The following is a 26993-nucleotide window of genomic DNA, read 5'->3' as shown; positions in this document are numbered from 1 at the left end:
TATTGTTTTTAGGCCAATACTTTGTAAGATATACCAAGTGCACTTGTAATCCTCGACCTTTAGCTAGCGCACAAGCCTTAATAAAACACATAGAGAGAAATGACTATATCAATAATGTGGTATCATTTGGTGAGGAGGACCTGGAAATCACACCACCACAGTTTTAGCTCATCTCCCCCTCCCCCCCAAAGTTTAAATAAGTTGTTGAATCAACTTTGGAAATTCACCCAAAACGTTTGGGGGGGGGGGGGTATATAGGAATCACTTTGTCTGTCCGTCTGTCCGTCTGTGCAGTTTTCCTGTCTGGTCCATAACTTTTATATGCCTTAATGAATCTTTATGAAACTTTGGGAGGTCGTTACATATAATTGTATCAGTTGGTGACTTTTGTAGTAACAAGGTGAACTTGCCATTAAAACTTAGGTATTGGTTATTATCAACGAGCCCAACGGAGTTAGAGAGGGTATATAGCGTTTGGTTTGTTCGTTAGTACGTACATGCGTACTTAAGTAATAGTCAGATTAAAGTTTTGGTTAAGGTGCATATCTCGGCAACTACAAGTGGTAGAGGGATGATATTTGGTCAGTCGATACATCTTGGGTAGTAACCAACATCTGTACTGAAATTAGGTCACTTTGACTTACATTTTATGCTTGAGCAACTTAGGTTAAAGTTTCGGTTAAGGTGCATATCTCAGCAACTACAAGTGGTAGAGGGATTTGGTCAGTGGATACATCTTGAGCAGTAACCAACATCCAAACCCAAATTAGATCACCTTGACCTACAATTTGCGCTTGAGCGACTTAAAGTTTCGGTTAAGGTGCATATTCCAGTAACTACAAGTGGTAGAGGGATGATATTTGGTCAGTGGATACATCTTGGGTAGTAACTAATATCGGTACCAAAATGTAGGTCCACTGATTTGAGATTTTGTAAGTTACTGCTAATACTGATAACGGTCTATACGCTTTGTACATTGGGTATACAAAGTATACGCCCTATACAATTTTGTACACAAAGTATACGCCCTGTACAGGCCGTTTGCACGACGTATACCCAATGTACAAAGCGTATAGACCGTTTACACTAAGTATACACAATGTATCATCGGTTATATATGGTCCAATGTATACACCAAATTGTGCACACAAAGTATACGCCCTATTCAATTTTGTACACGAAGTATATGACCTGTACAGGCCGTTTACACCACGTGTACCCAATGTACAAAGCGTATAGACCGTTTACACCAAGTATACACAATGTATCATCGGTTATATATGGTCCAATGTATACACCAAATTTTGTGCACGAAGTATACGTCCTGTACAGGGCGTATGCCTAATACCAAGCGTATAGGTCGTGTACACCAAGTATACACAATGACACAATGTATCATCTGTTATATATGGTCCAATGTATACACCAAATTGTGCACACAAAGTATACGCCCTGTACAGGCCGATTACACCACGTATACCCAATGTACAAAGCGTATAGACCGTTTACACCAAGTGTACACAATGTACAAAGCGTATAGACCATTTACACCAAGTATACACAATGTACAAAGCGAATAGACCGTTTACACCAAGTATACACAATGTATCATCGGTTATATATGGTCCAATGTATACACCAAATGTTTTGCACGAAGTATACGTCCTATACAGGGCGTATGCCCAACGTACCAAGCGTACAGGCCTTGTACATCAAGTATACACAATGTATCATCGGTTATATATGGTCCAATGTATACACAAAATGGTGCACACAAAGTATACGCCCTGTACAGGCCGTTTGCACGACGTATACCCAATGTACAAAGCGTATAGACCGTTTACACTAAGTATACACAATGTATCATCGGTTATATATGGTCCAATGTATACACGAAATTATGCACACAAAGTATACGCCCTATACAATTTTGTACACGAAGTATATGACCTGTACAGTCTTACATCATGCAATACCAAATCATTTATAAAAATTATGGGATACGATACCTATCAGTTTGACGCACAGCTTCTCGTATTAGGTTTAGGTTGAAGAATAAAAGAAAATATTCCAACGGAGATGCATTTCTCGCCGGCATGTTCTTTGGCCCTGGGTTCCCAGTGAATGGCTTATTTTGCACCGGTTCAGGCGGCAATACACGGAACCACACTCCAGCCATCTTGTACGGCGCAAGGCAGAACGCACGTGTTATTATGACGTCATTTACGTAAAATGACGTTATAACAAAATACCGCGTTATGGAAGTCATTTATGTCATTCTTTTCAATGTTGATATTATTTTTAAGAATTATATGTTTCGAAAATAATATACATGCATGCATTGCGTAAACATTTTAAAAATAATTTAGGGCAATAATATTATCTGTTGCTTGAATTTTTGAAGTTATTGAGAAACAAACAATCGGAACAAAATTATGCAACAATATGTTAATTACGATGAATTAATAAAATTAATGCACATGAACATATGCTGTTTTAGTGTAATGTTTAGCAATAAAAAAAAACACATTAACTTTTATTTCAACAATTGATATAATAATTATGCAAATTTTGATGGCAGATAAAAAGATCTTAGTTTGTGTAACTATGTATCAAGAAATCCCTTAATTCTAGCGCAATAAATCTCTTTTAAAAATCAAAATAATAAATTAATATGTCAATAAATTACAATTGGATACTTTATTGTTCATAATAACATACGATGCTTTTATATTTATTGACGTATATTTAATAAATCATATGGAAAAAGTGTAAAGTTAAAATCGGCCTAAAATCGGCCCCGTGGCACTCTGGACAACTGTGTGATCGGCCCAAAATCGGCCCTGTGGCACAGAAGTGGTTAAAGAGTGATTGAAAGCGTGTTTTCGTCGACTTTCATTTAAATTATATTTACCTATACCAAGGACTGCACATTTTGGATATATATATATGTATATGTAATGAAAGCGCTTACGTTTTATATATCGTGTTGTTAATTTCTTTTATTTTAACCACTTATGTGCCACAGGGCCTATTTGGGCCTATTTGAATATCTACGTTCAGTGCCACGGGGCCTATTTGGGCCTATTTGGAAAAGAAAAAAATATTTTTTTTAAAGATACAAATTAAGTGTTACAGGTTTTCCGTGTATTTCATAAGCTATAGTTCGTTAATATTTTTATCAAAAGGAAACAATATCGAAAATTTGCAACGTCAGTTATCTCTCTCAATGGCCGAGTGGGTCATGTTTTGACTTTTGAACAGACCGAGTGCATCCCTGGTTTGAATCCCGCTAAGTGCCATTGATGAGTTTTGCCTGCAGATTTATACTCGGATGTTATTGCCGGATTTACGTATAAACTTATGTACTTGCATACATGTTCTTTATATTTCCCATGAACTCTTTTTCACGTGTTTTTTATAAATGTATTTCATACGCAAATTATTTGGGGGAAAAAAAGGAACTTTTCCTAGGTGTATGGAGTTGCAACTGTATGTATAAACGAATGGATTCTGATTCAATCGTAATAATTTATATAAACTTTGAAAGGGATATTTCTATTTTAAGCAACTGATTGCCGTATGATTTAACTTGTTGAAAGCTTACATGTAGAAGAGCAATGCATTACAACAAGCCAATTTGTTTTCTTCTGTGAATTTGTAGCTCTTACAACAAGTTAAATATACCAGAAATTGATTAACATTTAACGTCTCTTTATTAGTAAAAAAAAAGGAAGCATTTTTAACACAGCTCCACAAAAAAGTTATGCAATTCAAAGATGTCTGTTTTGTGAGTATACTAATAACACCCCCCCCCCTCAGTTCTACATGTTCTTTAATGTGTCTTCCTTTATTTTCTAATATACAACCTTACCTTAACAATTTATTTTTAATGCATGAGAGGGTGTACGTGTGCGTGTAAGTGAATGAGAGGAATGAGATGAGCAAAGGTCATCATGTTTATGCATTGACAAAATCTGTATGTCCTTTATTTTATTTGGACATATATATATATATATATATATATATATATATATATATATATATATATATATATATATATATATATATATATATATATATATATACACATGTATTGCTCTGATAAGCTGTAATGCTTAAAGACATAAAGAATTGAATGGAATTGATCCTTCTGACTACTCGAATGACCCTACAACCAGTGTTTGATAACGAGCCATTTCACACCACACAAAAGGAAAATATATATGCGCTTACAATCTTTCCAAAAATAAAATGACCATCTAATTAACAAACGATTCTGTCATAAAGATGAAAAATAACTTAAGTTATGATCTCATATACAGACATCATAAGTGTTAAGGATAAAACAGTTTGATTGGAGGTAGCACTACAATATTAAATATTGTAGTGCATGAAATATAAAATTTTACCAAATATTTAAAACTTTATTTGCATGTAAAATCAAAACAAAGTTTTTGAAATATTCCCGTAAACAGTTTATCAAATAAAATTACATTGTATAAATAAAACATTGGTAGCAAGAAACACACACACCTTCAAATTTGAAATCAAGTCAGGGCCTTTTCACTACCACCCCCTCCCCCACACCGTCCTCTAGTGATCTTGATTTTTTTTTCTAAAAACTAAGAATGTATCAGACTCTCAGACTTCTAACGTGTTGAGTTTTATCTCATAAAAAATTCAGTCCCTGCCATCGGCAAATAACCCGATGTAAATGGAATAACTCTGGGATTATTTTTCGTCAGCCATGTTTTGACGTGAACCCTGGTATTTATAAATGATATAGTTATTATAACGATTATTCAGGGGGCCGTGGCGCCAAGAACGGCATAATTATTGAAGGTTCTGAGACCGGTCACCCCCGGGCAGGACCCCCACCCTCAGGAATCCGGGGTCACCTAATTGTCACAAGTCCTAGTTTAGGCGCCCTGCGCCTTGTTTATGTCCCTATATAATATGATAATATAGTTATTATAACGATTATTCAGGGGGCCGTGGCGCCAAGAACGGCATAATTATTGAAGGTTCTGAGACCGGTCACCCCCGGGCAGGACCCCCACCCTCAGGAATCCGGGGTCACCTAATTGTCACAAGTCCTAGTTTAGGCGCCCTGCGCCTTGTTTATGTCCCTATATAATATGATAATATAGTTATTATAACGATTATTCAGGGGGCCGTGGCGCCAAGAACGGCATAATTATTGAAGGTTCTGAGACCGGTCACCCCCGGGCAGGACCCCCACCCTCAGGAATCCGGGGTCACCTAATTGTCACAAGTCCTAGTTTAGGCGCCCTGCGCCTTGTTTATGTCCCTATATAATATGATAATATAGTAATTATAACGATTATTCAGGGGGCCGTGGCGCCAAGAACGGCATAATTATTGAAGGTTCTGAGACCGGTCACCCCCGGGCAGGACCCCCACCCTCAGGAATCCGGGGTCACCTAATTGTCACAAGTCCTAGTTTAGGCGCCCTGCGCCTTGTTTATGTCCCTATATAATATGATAATATAGTAATTATAACGATTATTCAGGGGGCCGTGGCGCCAAGAACGGCATAATTATTGAAGGTTCTGAGACCGGTCACCCCCGGGCAGGACCCCCACCCTCAGGAATCCGGGGTCACCTAATCGTCACAAGTCCTAGTTTAGGCGCCCTGCGCCTTGTTTATGTCCCTATATAATATGATAATATAGTAATTATAACGATTATTCAGGGGGCCGTGGCGCCAAGAACGGCATAATTATTGAAGGTTCTGAGACCGGTCACCCCCGGGCAGGACCCCCACCCTCAGGAATCCGGGGTCACCTAATTGTCACAAGTCCTAGTTTAGGCGCCCTGCGCCTATTTACCGAGGGATATTTTCCCGTCGGGATCGAAAAACTAGTCGATAAGCATATTTAGAACGGAGTTAGTGCGTTGAAGTTAGTGCGTGCTAGCTTGACTTTGGTCTACCATCGTTGTTCACTACTCATTCTGTCAGAGTGAGACATCGTGCCCGATGAAAATAAAAAGTTTAATCGATAATTTAATTTACAGACAAAATCTGTTGCGCGAGCACGCGGACGAACTAAATACTCTGTTTGCCTATGCCACAGGCCCAGCGGTTGACACCCCCCCCAGAAATATATCCAAAATATGACCTCACGGAAAGAATACGTCAGGTCGGCCACGAGATTCAGATTGCAGTCGGGTGTAACGAAATTGAAGGATTCATATATTATATCAATACATCAAGCAATCAGTTAATATATATATATATATATATATATATATATATATATATATATATATATATATATATATATATATACATATATATATATAATATAAATAAAACAATAAATATTACTTTATAACGATAAGTTTTAATTATTTTAAAATTTGTTCAAAAGTGAAAAAAGTGGAAATTTTATTAAATTCTTTCATAAATGCCCTAATGCTAACCCAGGCAATAAGGACATATGCCTTATAGATCACACCACTCCTCCCCTAAAAACCCAGTGCGTTCGACCCCAGAATGAGACATAAAACAAGTCTAGTAACAGGGGTAGGAGGGCTCCCGTTGTACGTTCACGAAACTTCGGATGCCCAATCAAGGAGTGTCCTTTTGTAGGCTGAAAGTTGAAATTTCAAGTTCAGAGTTAACACTTGACACGCATTGTCTGGGATAACCCTCAGCCACGCATCGAGAAAGACAATGTTGGAGAATGGACAGAAAGGAGGTCCCAACTCATGTTGATCTTATCCAAACCATCAGTTGGGTCAGAGAGGGTAAAAGACCTCGTTTGTTGGGCTAAGGTATTCTTTTCTCCGTTTATACCAGTACAGTCGCAAATTTTGGACCAATCCCAACAGATATCTAATGGATGAAATGGGTTGACCCGGGCCATTCTCAGTTACAGTTACCGCTCTCTGAGCGTACTGATTCACTGGATACCAAGTATTTATGGCAGAACATCTTAAACCTGCCCAACGCTTGGAATACCTTAACTTCGGACATGCATTTATGTCCAGTTTTTATAACATGCAACGGTCAGCATTCCAGTACGCTCTGTTGCATTGGAGCATTTGCCAGGACCCTGTCTATGAGGAGTGATGAAAACCCAATCCCTCATCCTTCATAATAGATGAAAGAAATGAAGTGTTTTTGTTACTATTTTCGATGGAGGTACAAATAGGGAATTGTACTTAGTTTTATATTACATTTTTGTGATCGGCTTTGGCGTTTGCCTTGAAAGTAATACAGTTACATGCACACGGATTTAAACAACTTTTCCTTCACGTATGCGTAATAATATTAATCGGAAGTATATACTTCGCCTACTAAAAGTAAAGCTCATCCATGCATTGAACAAATCGGTTCTGTATACATATCTTATCTATCACATTAACAGAGCTGACCAATGATATTACATGCCGATCATACCTTCAAAAGGAATAAATGTTTTCGTTTGTTTAGTTGCCCGCACTGCACGAAAAATCGCCTTTTGTTTATCCAAAAGATAACCAAATGGCCAACTTTTGTTTACCTTTTTACACCTTTTAAATATCTTTTATATTTTGTGGAAAGGTATAAAAGTTAATATTTTGTTCAACTTTTGAGCATAAAAAAGATATCCAAAAGGCCCACTTTTATAAATCTTTTAAAAATAGAAATGCTATCTTTTATTACCTTTTAACTCAAGAAAAACAATCTTTCAACACCTTTTCAACTAATGCAGTTTGGACTTTTATCATCTTTCTTATTTTGAAAGATTTACTTCTGTCAACTTTTAAAACCTTTTGTTATCTAATATGTATCGCTTATATACTCCCAATCTGCCTTGTGATATATTACAAAATATCACCTTTAACAATCTTTAATTCATCTTTTATACCTTTTTATGTCTATTGATTACCTTTCTATTAAAAAAAAGGTCGTCTTTTGTTACCTTTTTTTTTTATCTTTTATCCTTTTATATAATCTTATGTTTGACAGCAGTTTGTCATCGTGAATCTTGTACTTGGAGTATTTTCTACCCTTTTCTGCCTTTCGACCAGTGAAAATATTACCTTCAGTCAGTTTTGGTTCACAATTTACATTAAGTTTTAAATTCCTTTCTCATAATGACAAACTATATTAGTCAATTAATGTAATGCTAAATACAATTTTAAAATGAATATATTAATAAAAAATATCAATTGATTAAACAACAAATTTATTCTTTAAAAAAAAACCCCAATTATATCATAATAACATTTATAATGACTAGAGATTAGATTGCATGTTTACATCTAGGTTTCAAATGGCAAGAATACACAACATGAATAATTTTAATACAAATATGGTAATCAATGTAAGCATATTGATGAAACTTGTTAACAGAAATCATTGAAGAGGTGATCAACATTACAGGTGGTCTTTATAACAATCTTGAAACTTACAAAATCTATATATACCAGTACATGTTCTTCTCTAATCACAGTACATACTAGTTGAATTTTTCTATGATTGCTTACAGCTAAAACCAAACAAATTAATTTAACAAATTAGGTTAAATAAATGATTCAGAAATTTGTTAAGAGGCAAAAAAAGAAGCTAAAATGACCCCCTAGTTTCATAAATCGAATATTCAATTTTGACAAAAATATACTATCGATACCATTTGGTAGAAACTGTTTGCTAATATTAATAATACAGCAACTTGAGTGAATAAAAAAACCTTCAACACTACATACAGTTATATATAATACAGATACATGTACTAGAGTCAATAAAAATCCTTCGAATTCATCACTACATATATATATATAGTTATATACATATGTATATGTAAACTTATACAATTAATTTTTCTTTCAATGAACATGCATATTGTCTTCTTACAACTTTTGGAAAATTGTCATTGAAAAAAAAATGAAAATGTTTTTATGCATGCATGTACAATGTATTTTATAAAAAAATTAGCAAATAAAATAAATCTATACACATTCATGTATCTGTACATACCAGATACATGTAAATAGAACAGTTAAAGATAATGTGTGATCTTAAATTGAGTTTTTCATTTCATACAATTTAATGCACATGTATATTTCCACATACATGTATAATTTTAAAAAATATTTAATTGCATGATTTTCAAGTTGGTATCAAATTACTGAGTGCATAAATCTCATTAAGTCTTAACATCAATGGCATGCAATTCTTTAAAGGTATATACGGTCAAACTTCAGTCATCTCGAACTAGATGGGACTGTTTAAAAACTTCGAGATATCTGAGTATTCGAGATTTTTCAACAAAGAAGCAAACTAAATAAGATATTATATGGCCATTCAACATATTATTAATATCCTTGACAAAGAGAATGATACAAAAATATTTCATACAAACATATATATATAAGCATTAAATGCTTAAGTAACAGTCCACATAAAATTCAGACAAAGGGTGATACATATAATTGAACTAGCTGAAGACATGGTTATGCAAAGAATTTGTAATATTTCCACGAGGATAAATAAATGAATATTTGATATCGTTGAAATTCATTTGATGGTTCAATGAAGTAAAATGAAACTTTTTTTACAAGATTTTGATCATAAAAAATGCCACAATTTATACCTTTAAAAAATGAAACAACTTAATCTTTTTTTACCATCCAAGGACACACCTCTGGACACGTAGGAGTTGGCTTAATATTAATTGCCCCAACACTCCTAGATTGTAGCATCCTCCTACTTTTTACCGAGCAAATCTCCAGAAAAGTTTTATCTAGGTGGGACTTCACCTTGGCAAGTTTATCGCTCTGCCACGAGAGTGGATGGGAGATGAATCCACCATCACACTCCTCATCACTGGAGGTAAACTCCACCTTTAAGATGTTTCTTACTTGGGCCCTTCTCATCTCATTTTCCCACCCCCTACTTGCAAGGTGTTCCAGTGCATTTTTTCTACTCTTTGCTTTCTGTAGAGGATTGAAATTAAATGTTTTAATTAATTAAATACAGTACATTGCAGTGATGCAGATCAAGAATGAATAATTGAGGTGGTATGAGACACCTGCTGATATTAATGTGGATAAAAGTACATTATCATCAAAATGCTTTTACCATTTTAGAATTTTTAAAATTTACAGTGTCTGACAAAAAAAAATATGATTTAAATTATTTTGAAAACATTAAGGTACGTTAAATTTAATGAAAAGTATAAAAGTCATTGCGGAATTCAAACCTCATGACTTACAGATACGTAGCTAATGCTTGAACCCATTGCGTTACACTGTTGGAAAACAAATTTGGTAAAGAAAACTTTAAAATAAAATTATACATGTACTTCATTTTATAGTTTATTTCGATTGGAGGTATGTCACAATAGAAAGGTGTCCCATACCACCTTAAGTAAATATGAATATGTTAATGTTACCTCCTTCTTTCTTTCATACACAACTCTCTTCTGCTTTTGCTCCTGCAATTTATTTTTCGATTTGATGACTGACTCCTGCCGTTTAGAAATAAAGTATCTCTTTATGCCACCTAAGAAAAAAAAAATAAAAATCAGGTGTGCACATGCAAACCTTGTAATGAATCACCTATCAGATGCATGGAGTTTGCAGATGACATGTACACTTACTTGGGGTGGAGTGTATTTAAATGAGAACTTTACAATTGTGATGATTTTTTTGTATTTGAGAAAGCAGATAATTCTTAAAGGAGTAGCAAATGAAAACAAACAGACTGAGTGAAAACTATCAGGTAGATACTGCGATTAGGATGCATGCTATATTTGTTTGGAAGAAGAAAAACCTATGTCACCATTTTTCTCCAGAAAGTGGGAAAAAATCCTAATTTATCAGCTCTTGATTCAATTATACATTAAAGAAATTACACAAACATGTAAACTATGTGCATGAAAGTGACAGTAAAACTTACAGTGGATGACCCTCTCTTCAACATCAGAGCTCCAGCCCTTAACAAACATCAAAATATGGTTGGTCATTTCGATGTTTTCATCATCTTGCTGTCTGAAATTGTTACTTTATAATAAATAAAAAAACAATCATTTGACTTTTTAAAAGTTTTAAAACTTATTATGTGATATATCAAAAGTTAGTTATTTATAATTGCTGTGAATTTCTAATGTCTCACTTTAATTTCTTCAATATTTTAACCTATAAAAGCAGCCATTTAACAAATATTTATGGATGTGTTTCTATATAGTTTCTATTCTTACTTCTTTTTGTCAAACATCCAAGTATATCCCCGTTTGAGTCCATCGCTGTAGCCATCCCTAATTGTATTCTGCAACAACAAATGTGATAAATATTATATTATTGCCAGCGATTCGTCCTAGATTTCTAAATACACCATGTGTGTGGGTGTGTGTGTATATATATAAATAGAATAATCGAATAGAAAAATTAAAAAAATAAAATAAAATTAAAATTAAATCATTGCTTTATCGTTTAAAAATTTGCACATGTACTTACTCGTATACTAGGTGGTACGTATACTTTTTCTTCCCGTGTTTCTTCCTTCTCCTGTTCTTTTTTCTCTAATGCCTTGATTCGTTTTAATATTTCATCTTGTTGGAGAAGGATTTTCTCTAACAAACTTGTTGTAGCTATATATAATTAAATAATGATTGAGATTAGATCAAAACTCACAAACATGTTACACAACTGATTATTTTGCACTTCTCATGCTGTTTTTTCTATTATTTAACTGACCAATAGGGGGACATTCAAGGGGCAACAAGATGTAAAACTATGTCAATAAACGTTCAGCACAATCTTTGATTTGTTTTAAAATTTAAAGAGACTGAAAGGTACGATGGTCTGAGTGTTTCTAAAAAAATGCCAATACAATTACACAATTAATAATCATCATGTAAAAATGTAACGTTACATTTACAACTTACATTAATTAATCGATTATAAAAAATACATCAAGTGTCCAACTGATAAACGTCGGTTATTGTGTTACTTACATTTATTTGGCTCACAGACAGGTGTTTGATTCACTTTTACTTGATTGCAGCTGGTGACCAGTCGGTGTAGAAGAAGTACTACTTGCTCTCGAACTGTCATTTCCCTGTAATCAAAACATTAAAAGTGAAAGTAGAAGATTTTTTGGAACCTCTCTAGTATTTGTAATAAAGCCATTTCGTATTGTTAATTTTTGTATAAACAAAAGGTAAAGAAAAGGTGAAAGTACAAATAAGTCCTCTAAATTAAAAAAATTGTAGTAATCAGCATAATTTTGCTACTGTATGTGTATATTTGTAACGTTTCCACATAAATACGAAACTAATGTTAATATTGTTTACTTCCTTCTCTACAATGTAAACAATATATGAGCCTATTGTACGCGGGGAAGCTATGCGAAGATCATCTATCTTATAAGTTTATTATCTTTAAATTGCTTTTTTTGATAATCAAAATAAAGCGATAAGGTACAAAAGTGTGCTATATCTGCATTCGTTCAAAATTTTATGAGGATAAGAACAACCCTACCTGTGTCTGAGAATTTTCCGACCGACATTTTCGGCGACATATGGAAAACTGTGGCAATGATAAGATCAATCTTTCTTCTTCCAATGTATGTACAAGTTCTGATAGCAATACAGATGATAATGATGCTCATCAAGAATCTCCCCTTTTCTCAGATGAGGAAGAAGTTGTGTATAAAAACTATGACTCCAAAAAAAAATATATTGAACACAAAACTTTTTGTAATATTAGTGAGGAAGATGCTGAAACATTTTTTGACATAGACTTTGAGAATGGAAGTGAAATTTTAGAAACCAGTGATTCTGATTCTGATGAAATTGACATTTCAATGGATACAGATCTAGATGTTGAAGAGTCGAAAAAAGCTGTGGTATCCGAGTCAGAATCCATTAATGTTTTGACACGAGTTGTATGTACATTTTTAGTACTGTGGCAATCGGTATACAATGTGTCAGACTCAGCTGTTGAAGCATTATTAAAACTATTTTCAACTGTATTTAATTTTTTAAGTAATTTTTCAGCAGCACTTCAAACAATAGTAAAAATTTTCCCACAGAATTTATACACAATGTCAAAAGTTTTAGCCAACAGCAAGTCACAATTTTCAAAGTATGTTGTATGTAGAAAGTGTTTTACATTGTATGACTTGAATGATTGTTTGTTAAGTGTTGAAGGTAGACAACAATCAAAACTCTGTAATCATATGTGCTTTCCAAACCATAGACTTGCATACGTGCGTAAAACATGTAAAGAACCTTTACTTAAAGATGTAGGAGAAACAGGTGCTTCAAAATTTGTACCATTCAAAACATATTGTTACAAATCATTAAAGTCATCACTTGAAACTTTTGTAAATCGTGAAGATTTTGAGGATAAATGTGAAAGGTGGAGATCTAGACAAACCCAACAAAATATTCTTCATGATGTTTATGATGGAAATATCTGGAAAGATTTCAATGGTAGAAAATACAATTTTTTTTTACAGAGGAAGGAAATTATGGTTTAATGCTGAATGTAGACTGGTTTCAGCCCTTTAAGCATACCAATTACTCTGTAGGAGCTATTTACTTATCAGTTTTAAATTTACCAAGAGAAGAAAGATTTAAAAGGGAAAACATTATGTTAATTGGTATAATACCTGATATGAAGAAAGAACCACCAACAAATACATTTCTTCAACCTTTAGTGGACGAACTAAATGATGCTTGGCATAATGGTTTTCATATTAAATCTAGGAAATGGATAACTTCATTCCTTATAAACAGGACCATTACTTTAGAGACGGACAGTGATATGAGCTTCAATTTCCTCTTGAATGTGAGAATTAATTACGGTATTTTTTTTTTGTAGTATATCTATATTAGCATATCTATTTTCATAATTTTTATGAGAAACCATGGATCAGTTTAATTTTGTCTCTGCTAACGTTAGAGGTCTAAATACAAAAGAAAAACGACTTAAATTTTATAATTGGCTTAGCGACTCAAAAGTTGATATAGCCTTTATACAAGAAACGCACTATGTCGAACGTAATGAATTTCTTTATAATTCTATATGGCCTGGGAAATCTATACACTGTTACTCAGATTCCTCCCTTAGCAGAGGAGTATCCATTTTAATTCGGAAAGGTTTAGAAATAGAAATCCTAGCCATACATAGATCTAATGATGGACGTAAATTACTAATCAATGTTAAAATTGGTGATATAGATTTAACTTTAGTTAACATATATGCACCTAATAATGAAACATACAGAGTACAGTTTTTTAAAAGAATGAGATCTTTTATTAATAATTACTCAAATAATGCAACAAATATTGCAGTATGCGGTGATTTTAATTGTAAATTAAATAACTCTACAGATAGGAGTTCCAAGTTACTTAAAGAAATTTTAGCTCAATTACATGTTGTTGATATATGGAAGGATAAGCTGAATGATACAGACGGTTTTACATGGTGCGATGCTACTGACACACCAAAAAGTAGAATTGATTTCATTTTTCTAAGCAAATATTTATATTTAAAAGCTAAAAATATCTCAGTTCGTAAAATCCCCGGCACACATTCTAACGGAACGAGAATGTCAGATCATAAGGCTATACGATTTAACGTTAAATTACACGAAAATGAAAGAGGAACGGGTTATTGGAAACTTAATACATCTCTACTTGAAAAATCTGATTATAAGGAAAAAATATATGACATTATTCAAAATATTAGTAAATTAAGCGTTACTTGTATGCAAAAATGGGAACAGCTGAAACAGGAGGTTAAACGATTTTCTATTCATTATTCAATAAAAAGTCAAAAGAGTTACAAAGATCAGATTAAAAACATAGAAAAGGAAATAATCGAGATAGAATCGTTACCTTATTTAGAAATTAATATGAATAAAAAGCGAACTCTTGAAAGACAACTAAGCGATCTATACGACAGAAGAGCAAAAGGCGCTCAAATTAGGTCTCGCGCAAAATGGATAAATGAAGGGGAGAAAAACACGAAATTCTTTTTAGGCTTGGAAAAAAAGCACCAAACACAGAATACTATTTATGAACTAAAAAATAAAAATAATGAAACTCTTTCTACTGATGATGACATATTAGGTGAAATGTGTAGCTTTTATGAAGAACTCTATCGCAGTAAAAATATAAGTAGTTCTGATATTGAAAACTACTTACAAAATAGTAATATCATGTGTTTATCTGAAAATGTAAAAAATACATGTGATCAATTTCCAAACTTAGAAGAGTGTAGAGATTCTGTAATGAACATGAAACATAATAAATCACCAGGGTTAGACGGATTACCAGTTGAATTCTATCAATGTTTCTGGGATAAAATATCAATACTCTTTCATAATATGCTAAAAGAAATATTCAGTTTAGACGAAATGACATTTTCACAACGACTTGCTGTATTATCTTTAATTCACAAAAAAGGAGAACGGTCACAGCTTACAAACTATAGACCAATTAGTCTCACTAATACTGATTACAAAATAATTGCCTTTATATCTGCTCGCCGTCTGCAAAAGGTTATTGATAACTATATAGGAAATGAACAAACAGCATATATAAAAGGAAGATATATTGGAAGCAACGCAAGGCTTATTCTTGATATTTTCGAATATTGTGAAAATAATAATCAAAACGGTATATTACTATTCCTAGACTTTGAAAAAGCTTTCGACTCAGTTGAATGGAATTTTCTTTTTAAAGCTTTGAAAAAATTTAATTTTGGACCAGATTTTATAAAATGGATAAAAATCCTTTATAAAAACCCCGTTTTCCGTTTAAAAAATAATGGATGGATTTCAAAAACATGCACAATGAATAGAGGTATAAGACAAGGGTGTCCGATTTCTGCTATATTATATTTATTTGTTGCGGAAATTTTATCAAGTAAAATTAAAGAAAATAATTTAATACATGGATTTACCTCGAAAAATTTACAAGATGAAATAAAAAATGTACAGCACGCGGACGATATGACGGTTACTTTAGGAGATATAGAATCCATGAAACATGCTATTGGCACCATAGATAAATTTTGCAAATTAGCTGGATCAAAGATAAACCTATCAAAAACTGAATGCATATTGTTAGGAAATTTAAAAGACCAGTTCGAAAATCTAGAAGGTATTAAAGTAGCAAAACAAGCTGTAAAATGCTTAGGTATTTTTGTAGGACACGACAAAATCGAGCGTTATAATAAAAACTGGATGAAGATTTACCACGATATTGAAATTTTGTTTGAATCATTGAAAAAGAGAAAATTAACATTATTCGGTAAAGTTACTGTAGTTAATTCTCTTGCCTTACCTAAACTTATATATGTTTCTAGTATTTTAGAACTTCCCGGAAGAAATTATGTGAATGATATAAATAGAGTAATATACAATTTCATATGGAATAAAACAGACAGAATCAAACGAAATACGATGATAGGTGATATTATGGATGGCGGTATAGGCATTACCGACATAGACTCTAAATTAAAGGCTATAAAGGCAACGTGGATTGCCCGCCTAATTACAACTAATCATGTTGTAAAAAAATATATAGATAGTCTCTGTAAAGCGCTGAATATCAATATAAACTATTTAATGAGCACAACAGAAATATCGACTGAAAATTATGGTATACTAAAAAACTTTCCAGAATTTTATAAGCAAGTTTTTACCTGTTTTAATCTATGTAAAGATCTTAAGCAAAATAATGACAGATCAATAAATACCGAATCGTTTTTATTACAACCAATTTGGTCGAATACTTCATTTACTTTTAAAGGTAAAACGATATGTTTTGATGAATGGATTAAAAGCGGAATACTGTATGTTAAAGATATCTTTGAAGAAAATGGTAAATTAAAAAGTACAAGAGATATATTTGATAGGTTAAACAAAAAAAGAAATTGGATATGCGAGTATAAAATAATACAAAAAGTGTTTAAGAAATTTGAATTCATGTATGATTTTTCTAAAATCCCCTATATCAAAATGCAACAGAATGACGAAGAATACAAATCTAAATGTTTTTATTCGAAGCTCAAATTTCAAAGTCCAATTTCACAAGGAAAGCTTGGTAGGGATTTCCAGATCCAAGATAAGGAAATTTGGAAATCAATATATTTCAACAAAATTAAAAATGTCAAAGATAAAAGTATTGCGGAATTTAATTATAAACTTCTAAACAATTTACTAAGTAATAATCTGTTAATCAGTAAGTGGAATAAAGGGGTAAATAACAAATGCAAAATATGTAGAACCGAGATAGAAAATGCACAGCATCTAATTTTTGATTGTGTAAATGTAAAACATGTTTGGCATATGGCAAGCAAATGCTTAAATTTTAATATTGTTTGGAAAAATGTCATTGTTGGCTTTTTTGTTGATGATAACGAAACAACAAAGCTTTATAATATCTTCCTCTCATTTATTGCATTCAGAATTTACAAATATAAAATGTTCTGTAGAGTCGAAAACTTAGAAGAAACAAGCCAATCGTTAAGAATGTATATTAAAGAGAATACTTTATCTTATTGTTCTGTTCTATCTTTTTTACATCAAATGAAAGAAAAGAAACTTTTTCAAAATTTTGCATTTTTACTATGAATATTCATTTATGCTATGAATATGTACTTATGCTTATATCTATTATGTATGTATATATATATATATTTATATACGCCCACCCTCCGAGGGAGACAGTCCCTCTGTTGTATACAAGGGTTTCTAACATGGACACAGACTTTGACTGATGGTAGGGAAACCCTTTGTTATGTGTGGGCCAAAATATAAAAAAAAAAATCACATGTAAATTATCAATGCAAGGATTTATTTTCTCTCACTTTTTTTTGATTAACACATACATGTTTAAATGTACGTACGGTGTACATGTAACATTTTTTTTCCCATAAAACTTGATATATATCGTATACGTTTTTTCAACATTGATTTTTTTTCCCTTTTTTTCTGATTATCTCATATACATATAAAGTGTACATTTTTAGTTTATAAAAACCTGATATATATTGTAACTCTGTTTTCACCATATGCTATTTTCTGATATGTTATTATGTACTTGTTTATAAGGAATCAATAAATGGTATTTAAAAAAAAAAAAAAAAAAAAAAATCTAGGAAATCCAAAAACCAAACTAAAAAGTTCAGATTGGCTCTCCTTTGTGTAGGATGTGATGTTCCTGCAAGCAGGAAATTATGTGGGTTTTATGGTCACATGGCTAACTTAGGCTGAAACAAATGTGAAAAAAAGTTTCCAGGTGTGTTAGGAGAAAAGATATTTGGTGGTTTTGACAGAGGCACTTGGCCTCCAAGAACAAATTTTCATCACAGGGAAGTTTGTGGGAAAATTTCTAAATGTTCTTTAAAATCTGAAAAAGAAAACCTAGAAAAGAAGCATGGAGTAAGAGTGTCATGTCTGCTAGATTTAGACTATTTTGACCCAATAAGGATGACACCGATTGACTCAATGCACAATCTTTTCCTTGGGACTGCTAAACATATGATAAGTGTATGGAAAACTAAAATGATCTTAAAAGATAGTGATTTTTTAGTTATTCAAGAGAAGATAGAGAAAAAATTTTGTCCATCTGATATTGGCAAATTACCTAAAAAGTTTTCATCCTCTTATGGATCATTTAATGCTGATCAGTGGAAAAATTGGACTCTACTGTTCTCAGTTTATGCTTTAAAAGATGTCATACCCGATGAACATTTAGAATGCTGGAGAAAATATGTATAAGCATGTAGACGGTTGTGTTCTAGATACATTTCATTAGGAAATGTAAAAGTAGCTGATGGATTATTGGTTAGTTTTTGTAAAAAGTTTGAACAACTTTATGGAGTTGATTTTGTAACACCAAATATGCATTTGCATGGTCATTTGTTAGATTGTTTGTTTGACTTTGGTCCAATCTACTCGTTTTGGTTGTTCAGTTTTGAGAGAGAAAACGGAATACTTGGTTCTTATCCAACAAACAGAAAAAGTATTGAAACCCAGATTATGAAAAAATACTTGAAAGAGAGTTGGGCCAGGGAAAAACAGTCAGATTTTGATGATGATTTTTTGTGTCTATTTAATGACCTGACTAAATTTCATTCTGACAGTGTGCGTGGAACCTTACATCAGCAATTAAAATCAACACAGCATACTAGTAATGTAGAAAAAGCCTCAATTCAAATAAATTTACAATCAGTTGACTGGAGTAATAACAATGGTATCTTTACCAAAAAGTATAAGGGTGAAATATTAACTGATGTTGAGTTGAATGAACTTCAAAATATGTATTCATTTTTGTATGGTGATTTGCAATTGAAATTGTGTACTTCTGTGAAAGTAGGAAAAGAGTTGTACATAAATGGATCTGTTTTAGGCTCAAAGCACGGCCGTAGTGTCCGTTCCTCCTTTATTTTAGCATTCTGGTGTGGAGATGATGGTGAACTTGTACATACTTATAGTGATCTCACACCCCATCCAGGTCAAATTGTCAGATTTTTTTTAGCACAAAGTCATGATTGATGGTGAATTAAAAAGTCACTATTTAGCAAAAGTTGTTTGGTTTAAACGTCTACCACATTCATTGAGATTTTCATTTGGAAAACCAGTGGAAATATGGTATAGAAATCAATTTGAACAGCAAAGTTCATCAATGTATATTCCTGTTCAGAGAATAAAAAGTAAATTTGTGTATGCTACTGAAAGTATTTTGGGAAAAGATGTTATTGTAGTTTGCCCAAGAGAGAGGCCCAAGAGAGAGATATATTGTGTGAACTGAATATTATATCCCTGCTTTGTTTTATCATAATTATTGAAATCATTTATATTATCATTTTTATGATGATTTTTTTGACAACACAATGTACATACATTTATTATAAATGTGTTTACCTTGTCATAATTGACTTTCCTTTTTGACTTTTAATTTGTTGTCAAAAGGATTCAAATGAGTTTGTATTTGTATAAATTATACAATTAAATTGATTAAGTACTGGTATGTGTATTTAATTTCAATTTAAGTCACAATTTAATTGTTCAACAATGGTATATCATGTGTGTACATGATAACATGTTATTATATATATCATTATTTCTTAAAATAAATATTGAAAAGATCTAGAGCCATTAATTTACTTATTTGATGATAATGCATGTAGATAATTAAATAAATACATGGGAAAATATGCCAATATATTAAACAGTTGATAAATTTAAAGAAGAAAGGATGAAGTTAACAAATGTGACACTTTACGTGCAATTGATAATTGTAAGTTTTCAAGTAAGAAATAATTAAAAAATACAAAAAAAAAATTAACATGTATCAATATATTATTCTTTCTAAAAATTCACAAGGTGAAAAATTATCTTTTTAAATATGTCGGCTAATTAAAGTTCATATTTTTTCATCTTTCGAAAACAGAAGGTAATAATCACCTTTTTTAAATATAAAAGTTGAAAAATGTTGACCTTTCGTTAACTTTTCTCAAATTAAAGCTAAAAGATCATCTTTTAGAAATTAAAAGGTAATCAAAGATTCAAGTTCATCTTTTGTAAACATTTTATAACAAATTAAATATAATAAAAGGCGTTTTTTCGTGCAGTGCCGGTTACGGGGAATATGTGTTATATTGTTAATATACCTTATCAATAAAGAAACCAATGATTAAGGGGCATCAAATATTTTAGAATTGGTGAGAGTATAATTTGTTTGGCTATTCGACCGATTAGAGCGACGTACGACCTAACTAAGTAGAGTAAGCGCTAACAAGTTTACCACAGAAAAGCGGAGACGAAGGTGCAGACGAGAGATCCATTTAAGCTGTGGACCTGGTTATACTTATAGTGTAGTATATAATTAATAATAACTACCACATATCGACCACAGATCTTGCGAAAAGATGATATTTCAAGAATGTTGATACTTGTTTGTCAATTCATACAGAGAGCATGCCCTCGCACATCGATTAACTGAAAAAAACTTCAAATGCAGGTGATAAAGGTATACTGCTACGTAAGTAAGGAAAGCTGACTAAAGAAAAATTAAACAAATGAAACAAGATATATCTTTGACGAAAATGTGTTTGGAAATTTAGATATGAGCCAATATATAATGTCATCATATGACGCAAGTTGACGTCCAATTGATACCAATATAAATCGCAATATATGATATGCCTCATGAAAGTGTGTTAAAATTTCAAGCAAATCGTCATTTGACAGAGTTAACGTCCGATTGGTACCAGAATAGTTGGCATGCCTCAACAGAGACAGTGTTGAAATTTAAGCATCTGTGATAAATAGTTGCTGAAAAATTTAACAAAAGTAGAGGTGTTTGAGCAAGCAAGAAAACCCAAGTAAATTTCTAGTATAGAATATGATGGATGCTATCTATTTAGCCGTCCATTTTATAACAGTAACAACTGCTTTTTATGTCTCCCTTCGAAGAAGGGAGGGTATATTGCTTTGCTGCTATCTGTCGATCGGTCCACCAACAGTTTCCGTTCATTTTTATCGCAGAGGATTAACATATTGAAATGAAATTTAACGTACAGGTTAATCATGATAACATCTAGGTCAAGTAAGATATTGGGTATGAGAGAGCAATTTTTGACAGAGTTATGCCCCTTGGACTTAGAAAAATTCCAAATATTTGCAGTTTACGTTTGTTCTGGATTAAGTTTGCACACTTGTTTCCATACTTTATCAATAAAAAGCTACAAATGACAAATGAATTGTTGCTACAATACACATACATTTAAAGACATGATAACGAAGACAATAATGCGGCTCCATACATTTCCGTATATAAATGTATTAATGACTCAAAACGGCTTTCCATGGATTTTAGTTTCATCAGCAACCACGTGTTTAGCAAACCCTTCCAAAATAACTACATTGACATTTACTTATACGTAGTAAATCTGCCAAGAACTCACACTGCATGAGGAAATACAGCCTTATATTGTATGCTTATACAATAAAACAATTGCATGCTATGCAAAACATGAATCTGCGCACTATGCAGAAAGTACGTCATGTCGGCCGAAAGACATCAGGGAGAAATACAGAACTATCATAAAAATGCAAGCTTATGCAATCTAGAATTTAGCTCAAAACTCTGGAAAGATACATATACAATGCGATAAACATGTACTTACACTATGGCACTGCACAGTTCACACAAAACTAGAAATTGCTCTGTGGCAAAAAAGCACGTGTTTCCAATGAGCCTTGAAGATTTCCTTAACGTCACCAGAAGTCTCTGGAGGAATGTCTGTGAAACCTTTCTGGGTAAGTAGCATTGAAGGACTGATGACATACGGACTGTCAGGGTCACATGACAGCGAACAAATAGGTCGGAAGTTAACAATTGCGCACACTTCAAACATGAATGTACACAAGACTTCATGGGACAACTGTTTCGCGTTAGGGTTCAATAACATGGCGTCAAGTATCTTACGAGAGATCCCTATCATCCTCTCCCATGATCCTCCTCTGTGTGACGCATGGGGTGGATTAAAATCCATGTTATCCTATTGTTGCAAAGGTAATCCCTGACTGGTCCTTTCTCTGTATAGACAGCATCTGCTTGAATCGCGTCCAGGGCACCTAGGAAGTTGGTCCCTCGGTCAGAACGTATCTCTTTCACAGGACCACGTATAGACACAAAACGTCGCAGTGCGTTTATGAATGATGAAGCGCTCATCTCTTCCATGACTTCTATGAGGATGGATCTTGAAGTCAAACATGTAAAAAGTACCGCCCATCGCTTGCTATGAGATAATCCTCCTCGGGTCTTGCGCGCAGCTACAGTCCACGGGCGAAACACATCAACACCTATTGCTGAGAAAGGAGGACCAGGCGTCAGTCTGTCTACAGGTGAGTCACTCATACGCTGGTGTTCCTCGGAGTTTCCTGCAGGTAAAACACCTGTGTATTACTGAGTTAACAAGTGTTTTACAGCCAGTGATCCAAAACCCACTGGACCTCACTGCACCTTCTGATATAAGTCTTCCTTGGTGATAAACTTTGCTGTGGAAATGGGACACAAGAAGTCTAGAAACATGAGATTTTCCAGGGATGATTACTTCTCATCAACAGGAAGGTTAGATTGGCCGAGACGTCCGCCAACACGTACTATGCCCTGCTTGTCCATAAATGGGTTCAAGGTCACAATGCTGCTTGAGGGTGGTACAGGTTTACGTTCCTTAAGGACATGCTTTCTTCCTTGTAAAAGAAGGCTTGTACGCAGGCATGTTAAGGCTTCCCGATGGATTTTACAGCGATATGTAGAAAGTCACATGTCTGTACTTCATACGATATGACGTCATAATTAACTTTGACGTCACGATCTGCATTCCTGTCGATAGTTCTCAGGGAATGTTTCTTAACGTTAAAAGTGAATTATATCAAACCAGTATTATACCGCATGTTTTCTTTACATAGATGCTGCCGTTAATGGTAGACGTACATAATTCATTCATATTAACAACCAGTATCAAATAATCGGCAGTTTTAAAGCTTCGTTTTAAGTAAAAGACTATATATAAACTAGTGGTTTGGAGACTCTCCCTGCTACGTGTAAACAATTGAATGGAGAAATTTTAATGCATGTAAAACCAGCTTGGTGCAGGTGAAACATCAACACAATTTTAGAATATTTTACATAATATTGGTAGAGAATATAAGTACTAATGTGAATCGTGCTTGGGAAACCTACGGATTTACCCCAATTTTTTGTAAATCGCTTTTGATTAGTAAAAATGTGCATTATTTTGATGATTTTGTGGAATGTTTCAACAATATCTTCCATAAACGAAATATCTATTTCTTTCCCAAGCAAGAACTTCAAAGTATATGACTTAACAAAGGATTTTTATTAACAATATTTATGATTTAATGTCATTAATCACCTGCGCCGATGCGATTTATATAGATCATACGCATAATTATGATTCGCCCGTCACGTGATTACAAAGTACATATGACGTCACAAAAATGCATCAAATGTAATGTTTAACATCGGTGTCATTAGATGTATCATAGATTTAAAGAAATACTCCCGGTCAAAGTATTTTTACGATGATTAAAAAAATATCGTTTTCCAGCCGTATTTAAGCATCGGGACGCCTTAACATTGCTGCGTACTTCCTGAAGGATGAAATGGCTCAGCTTCTTGCATGACCTCAACATCAAACATTTGCAAAACTTCTTCAGATTATAAACAGCACGCACCAAACTTTTCCAAGTTGAGAAGTGTTCAAATCTTGCCACAAATGGTGTGCATATTTCTGTTTTCTTCACTTTCACTTCTGGACGAACATCTTTGTCTTCTTCAGAAGAGACCAAAGGAAAGGTAAGAACTTCATCTTTACTATGAGGGGATCTGAGTAGAAGTGGTCCTCTAAGCCAGTGACTCTCTGCTAGCTCTTCTACCATGTCAAACATCTAGTCCCTATGTCTCCCTATGTCTGCTGGATTCTGCGCAGTTGGTACGTATTTCCACTGTAATGGTTTAGAGCGTCTGTGGATGAAGCCCACTCGGTTTGAGACATAGTTGTAAAATCTGCGAGTTTGGTTGTTCAGGTAACCTAGTACTACCTTACTATCTGTGTAGTACGTCGCTGCATCTGGGTCAATATCAAAGTGTTTGAACACTGTCTGAGCCAACTCTGTGCCTAGGACCGCTGCACAAAGTTCAAGACGTGGGATAGTTGTAGTCTGAAGTGGGGCTATCTCAGACTTCCCAATAACGAATCCAACATGGACATCACCAGAGTTGCTGATTGTACAAAGGTACACCACTGCTGAGATGTTTTTCTTAGAGGCATCTGAGAATACATGTATTTCCCTCATGTGAGAACAGCTCAAAGAAATCTGTGTAAACATTCTTGGAATGTGCAAGTCCTCTAGAGAGCTGAGGGAGTCCACTCTTCCTCTCAGTCACTAGGTAAGGGATCATCCCAACTACTGTTGCACTCGCCCACTTCTCTATACAGAATTCTGCCATATATCACTATGGGTGCAATAAAACCCAAAGGTTCAAATAAGCTGTTGACAACAGAAAGAAGCCCTCGCTTTGTGATGGGTTTTTCCAGAATGCGTATATTGTAAGTGAAGCTGTCCGAGTTTATGCCCCACGACAGGCCTAGATTGTGCTGGACAGGCAAATCATCGGATCCAGTGTCCAGAGACATTAAGTTCTTTTCCAGGTCCTCAGACGGAAAAGCTTCCATGACTTCCACATCGTTTGACACAATTTTTTGGAGTCGGATTCTCGCATTCTTCAACCTACCTTGAGTCCTCCTTAGCAAACTAATGGCTTCTGCACTAGAGGGCAATGAGATAAGGCCATCATCCACATAAAAGTTCTTCATCACGTAGTTCTTCACATCACTGTCTTCATTCTCTACTGTTTTCCGTAGACCATAGGTGGCCACTGCCGGTGAAGGTGTGTTCCCGAACACGTGAACCTTCATTCTATATTCGATAAGTTCTTTCTCCGAGTCATTATTCTTGTACCAGAAGAATCTTAAAAAGTCTCTGTCCTCTTCTCTAACAAGGAATGAGTAGAACATCTGCTGGATGTCCGCCATGATGGCTACTTTGTCCATACGGAAACGTAACAGTACACCAAGCAAGTCATTCGTAAGATTAGGTCCTGACAGTAAGACACTATTGAGAGAGAGACCTTCAAAGCTCACTGATGAGTCGAAAACATCACGTATCTTGTCCGGTTTTCTTGGATGATATACTCCAAACAGAGGTAAAAACCAGCACTCGTTTCCTGGGGGGACAGGTGGCGCAACCTCTAATGCATCACTGTCTGTTATGGATTTCATGAATGTGATCATGTGCTCCTTCTTTATCGGGTTACGCTTTAGATCCCTGGCTAGCATCTGTGCACGCTTCAATGCTTGACTTCTGTTGTTCGTTAACTGAGGTCTAGGATGCTTGAAAGGAAGTGGAGCTTTCCATCTCCCGTCTTCATCTTTCACAAATCCATTGTCCAAGACACTAAGGAAAAGTTTAAAGTCAGTTTTCTTGACATTCACCGATTTCACAGGTTTGAAGTTCTGCTGGTTGAATCTTGGTGTCTCTTTGACAAAGGCCTGAGTCACTTGTAAGCCAGGGTCATTCATCATAGTCGACATTTCCTTCACGAATTCACAGAATACGGTAAATGGGGGGTAAGTAACTCTATGAGTCTGTTTGTACTTCGAAGCTTTGGAAGTCCACTTATTCTGCAAACCAGGTGTTTACTTCTGAACTATGGGAAGCACACCCACTGATGAGTCAAATTAACTGAATTGCTGGCTGTATTTTGGATTTTCCTTTAATGTCAATGTTTCGCTCAAGATATCTGAGAGTTCATACAAACGTCTTGGTACGTTCGCACTGAGTCGGTGGAAATTCGTAAGTTTGGTCTTAATTGCTGTTTCGATCAGTTCAGGTGAGCCGTATCTTTCCTCAAGTCTAGTTCATAAGGTCTCACAGCCTTGAGTAGGATTTCCTATTGACGCTGCTCGGATGCTTTTAGCATGTTCCTTGGAGTTAGGGCCCAACCATCTGATAGGGAGATCAAGTTCTTCAGAGGGAGAAACTGATGCTTCCTGAATAACTGACTTAGAACTGGTCTTCCAGGATACAAAGTTCTCAGGTTTGTCATCAAAATTGACCAGCATATTGATCATGAGATCTTTCTTAAGTAGAAAGCTTGAAATATCAAACACAGTGTTCTTGGATGATTCCAATTCCGAGGGAACAGGTGTAGATATTCTTGTAACTGGGTTGACTGTCTCACTGTTAACTTTCTCTGTTACTTTATGATGTTCCTCATTCAACGTTTGTGTCAGAGGTTCCTTAAAGATTGTCTCTGCTGGCTGTAGACTAATCTCTTCTACAAAGTTCCTTGCCCGTTCGATCGGGTCCTCGATTTCTACGACAGGTTCGGCCACTGATTCGGAAGAAACGGATA

General features: G+C 34.2%; 3 protein-coding genes across 3 annotated transcripts; all 3 read right to left on the bottom strand.

The window, feature by feature from the left end:
- Nucleotides 1-9022: 9022 nt before the first annotated feature.
- LOC117681269 (uncharacterized) lies at nucleotides 9023-12529 on the bottom strand. Its single transcript, XM_066074347.1, has 6 exons — nucleotides 12502-12529; nucleotides 11476-11609; nucleotides 11220-11287; nucleotides 10919-11010; nucleotides 10413-10522; nucleotides 9023-9954 (listed from the first exon to the last, which is right to left on the bottom strand). Exons 1-6 carry the CDS (start codon nucleotides 12527-12529, stop codon nucleotides 9631-9633), a joined length of 756 nt encoding a protein of 251 aa, XP_065930419.1. The 3' UTR covers nucleotides 9023-9630.
- Nucleotides 12530-24463: 11934 nt separating this feature from the next.
- On the bottom strand, nucleotides 24464-24871 carry LOC117681829 (uncharacterized). The gene has a single exon (XM_034447949.2). It carries the CDS (start codon nucleotides 24869-24871, stop codon nucleotides 24464-24466), a length of 408 nt encoding a protein of 135 aa, XP_034303840.2.
- Nucleotides 24872-24954: 83 nt separating this feature from the next.
- On the bottom strand, nucleotides 24955-26169 carry LOC136272597 (uncharacterized). The gene has a single exon (XM_066074345.1). It carries the CDS (start codon nucleotides 26167-26169, stop codon nucleotides 24955-24957), a length of 1215 nt encoding a protein of 404 aa, XP_065930417.1.
- Nucleotides 26170-26993: the final 824 nt, after the last annotated feature.

Source organism: Magallana gigas, chromosome 2 (assembly GCF_963853765.1).
Source record: "Magallana gigas chromosome 2, xbMagGiga1.1, whole genome shotgun sequence".
Taxonomy (NCBI): Eukaryota; Metazoa; Mollusca; class Bivalvia; order Ostreida; family Ostreidae; genus Magallana; species Magallana gigas.
The sequence above is the reverse complement of the archived record's forward strand: the minus strand, read 5'-3'. Positions and strand labels throughout refer to the sequence as shown.

What these genes read in the sequence shown, in the direction of transcription:
- LOC136272597 (XM_066074345.1), bottom strand. Translation starts at nt 26,169, where the DNA reads ATGTCGACTATGATGAATGACCCTGGCTTACAAGTGACTCAGGCCTTT.
- LOC117681269 (XM_066074347.1), bottom strand. Translation starts at nt 12,529, where the DNA reads ATGTCGGTCGGAAAATTCTCAGACACAG. An exon ending in CGGAAAATTCTCAGACACAG is followed by an intron (nt 11,610 to 12,501) that starts GTAGGGTTGTTC and finishes AATTATATATAG; the next exon opens with CTACAACAAGTTTGTTAGAG. An exon ending in TGTATGAAAGAAAGAAGGAG is followed by an intron (nt 9,955 to 10,412) that starts GTAACATTAACA and finishes AATCCTCTACAG; the next exon opens with AAAGCAAAGAGTAGAAAAAA.
- LOC117681829 (XM_034447949.2), bottom strand. Translation starts at nt 24,871, where the DNA reads ATGAGGGAAATACATGTATTCTCAGATGCCTCTAAGAAAAACATCTCA.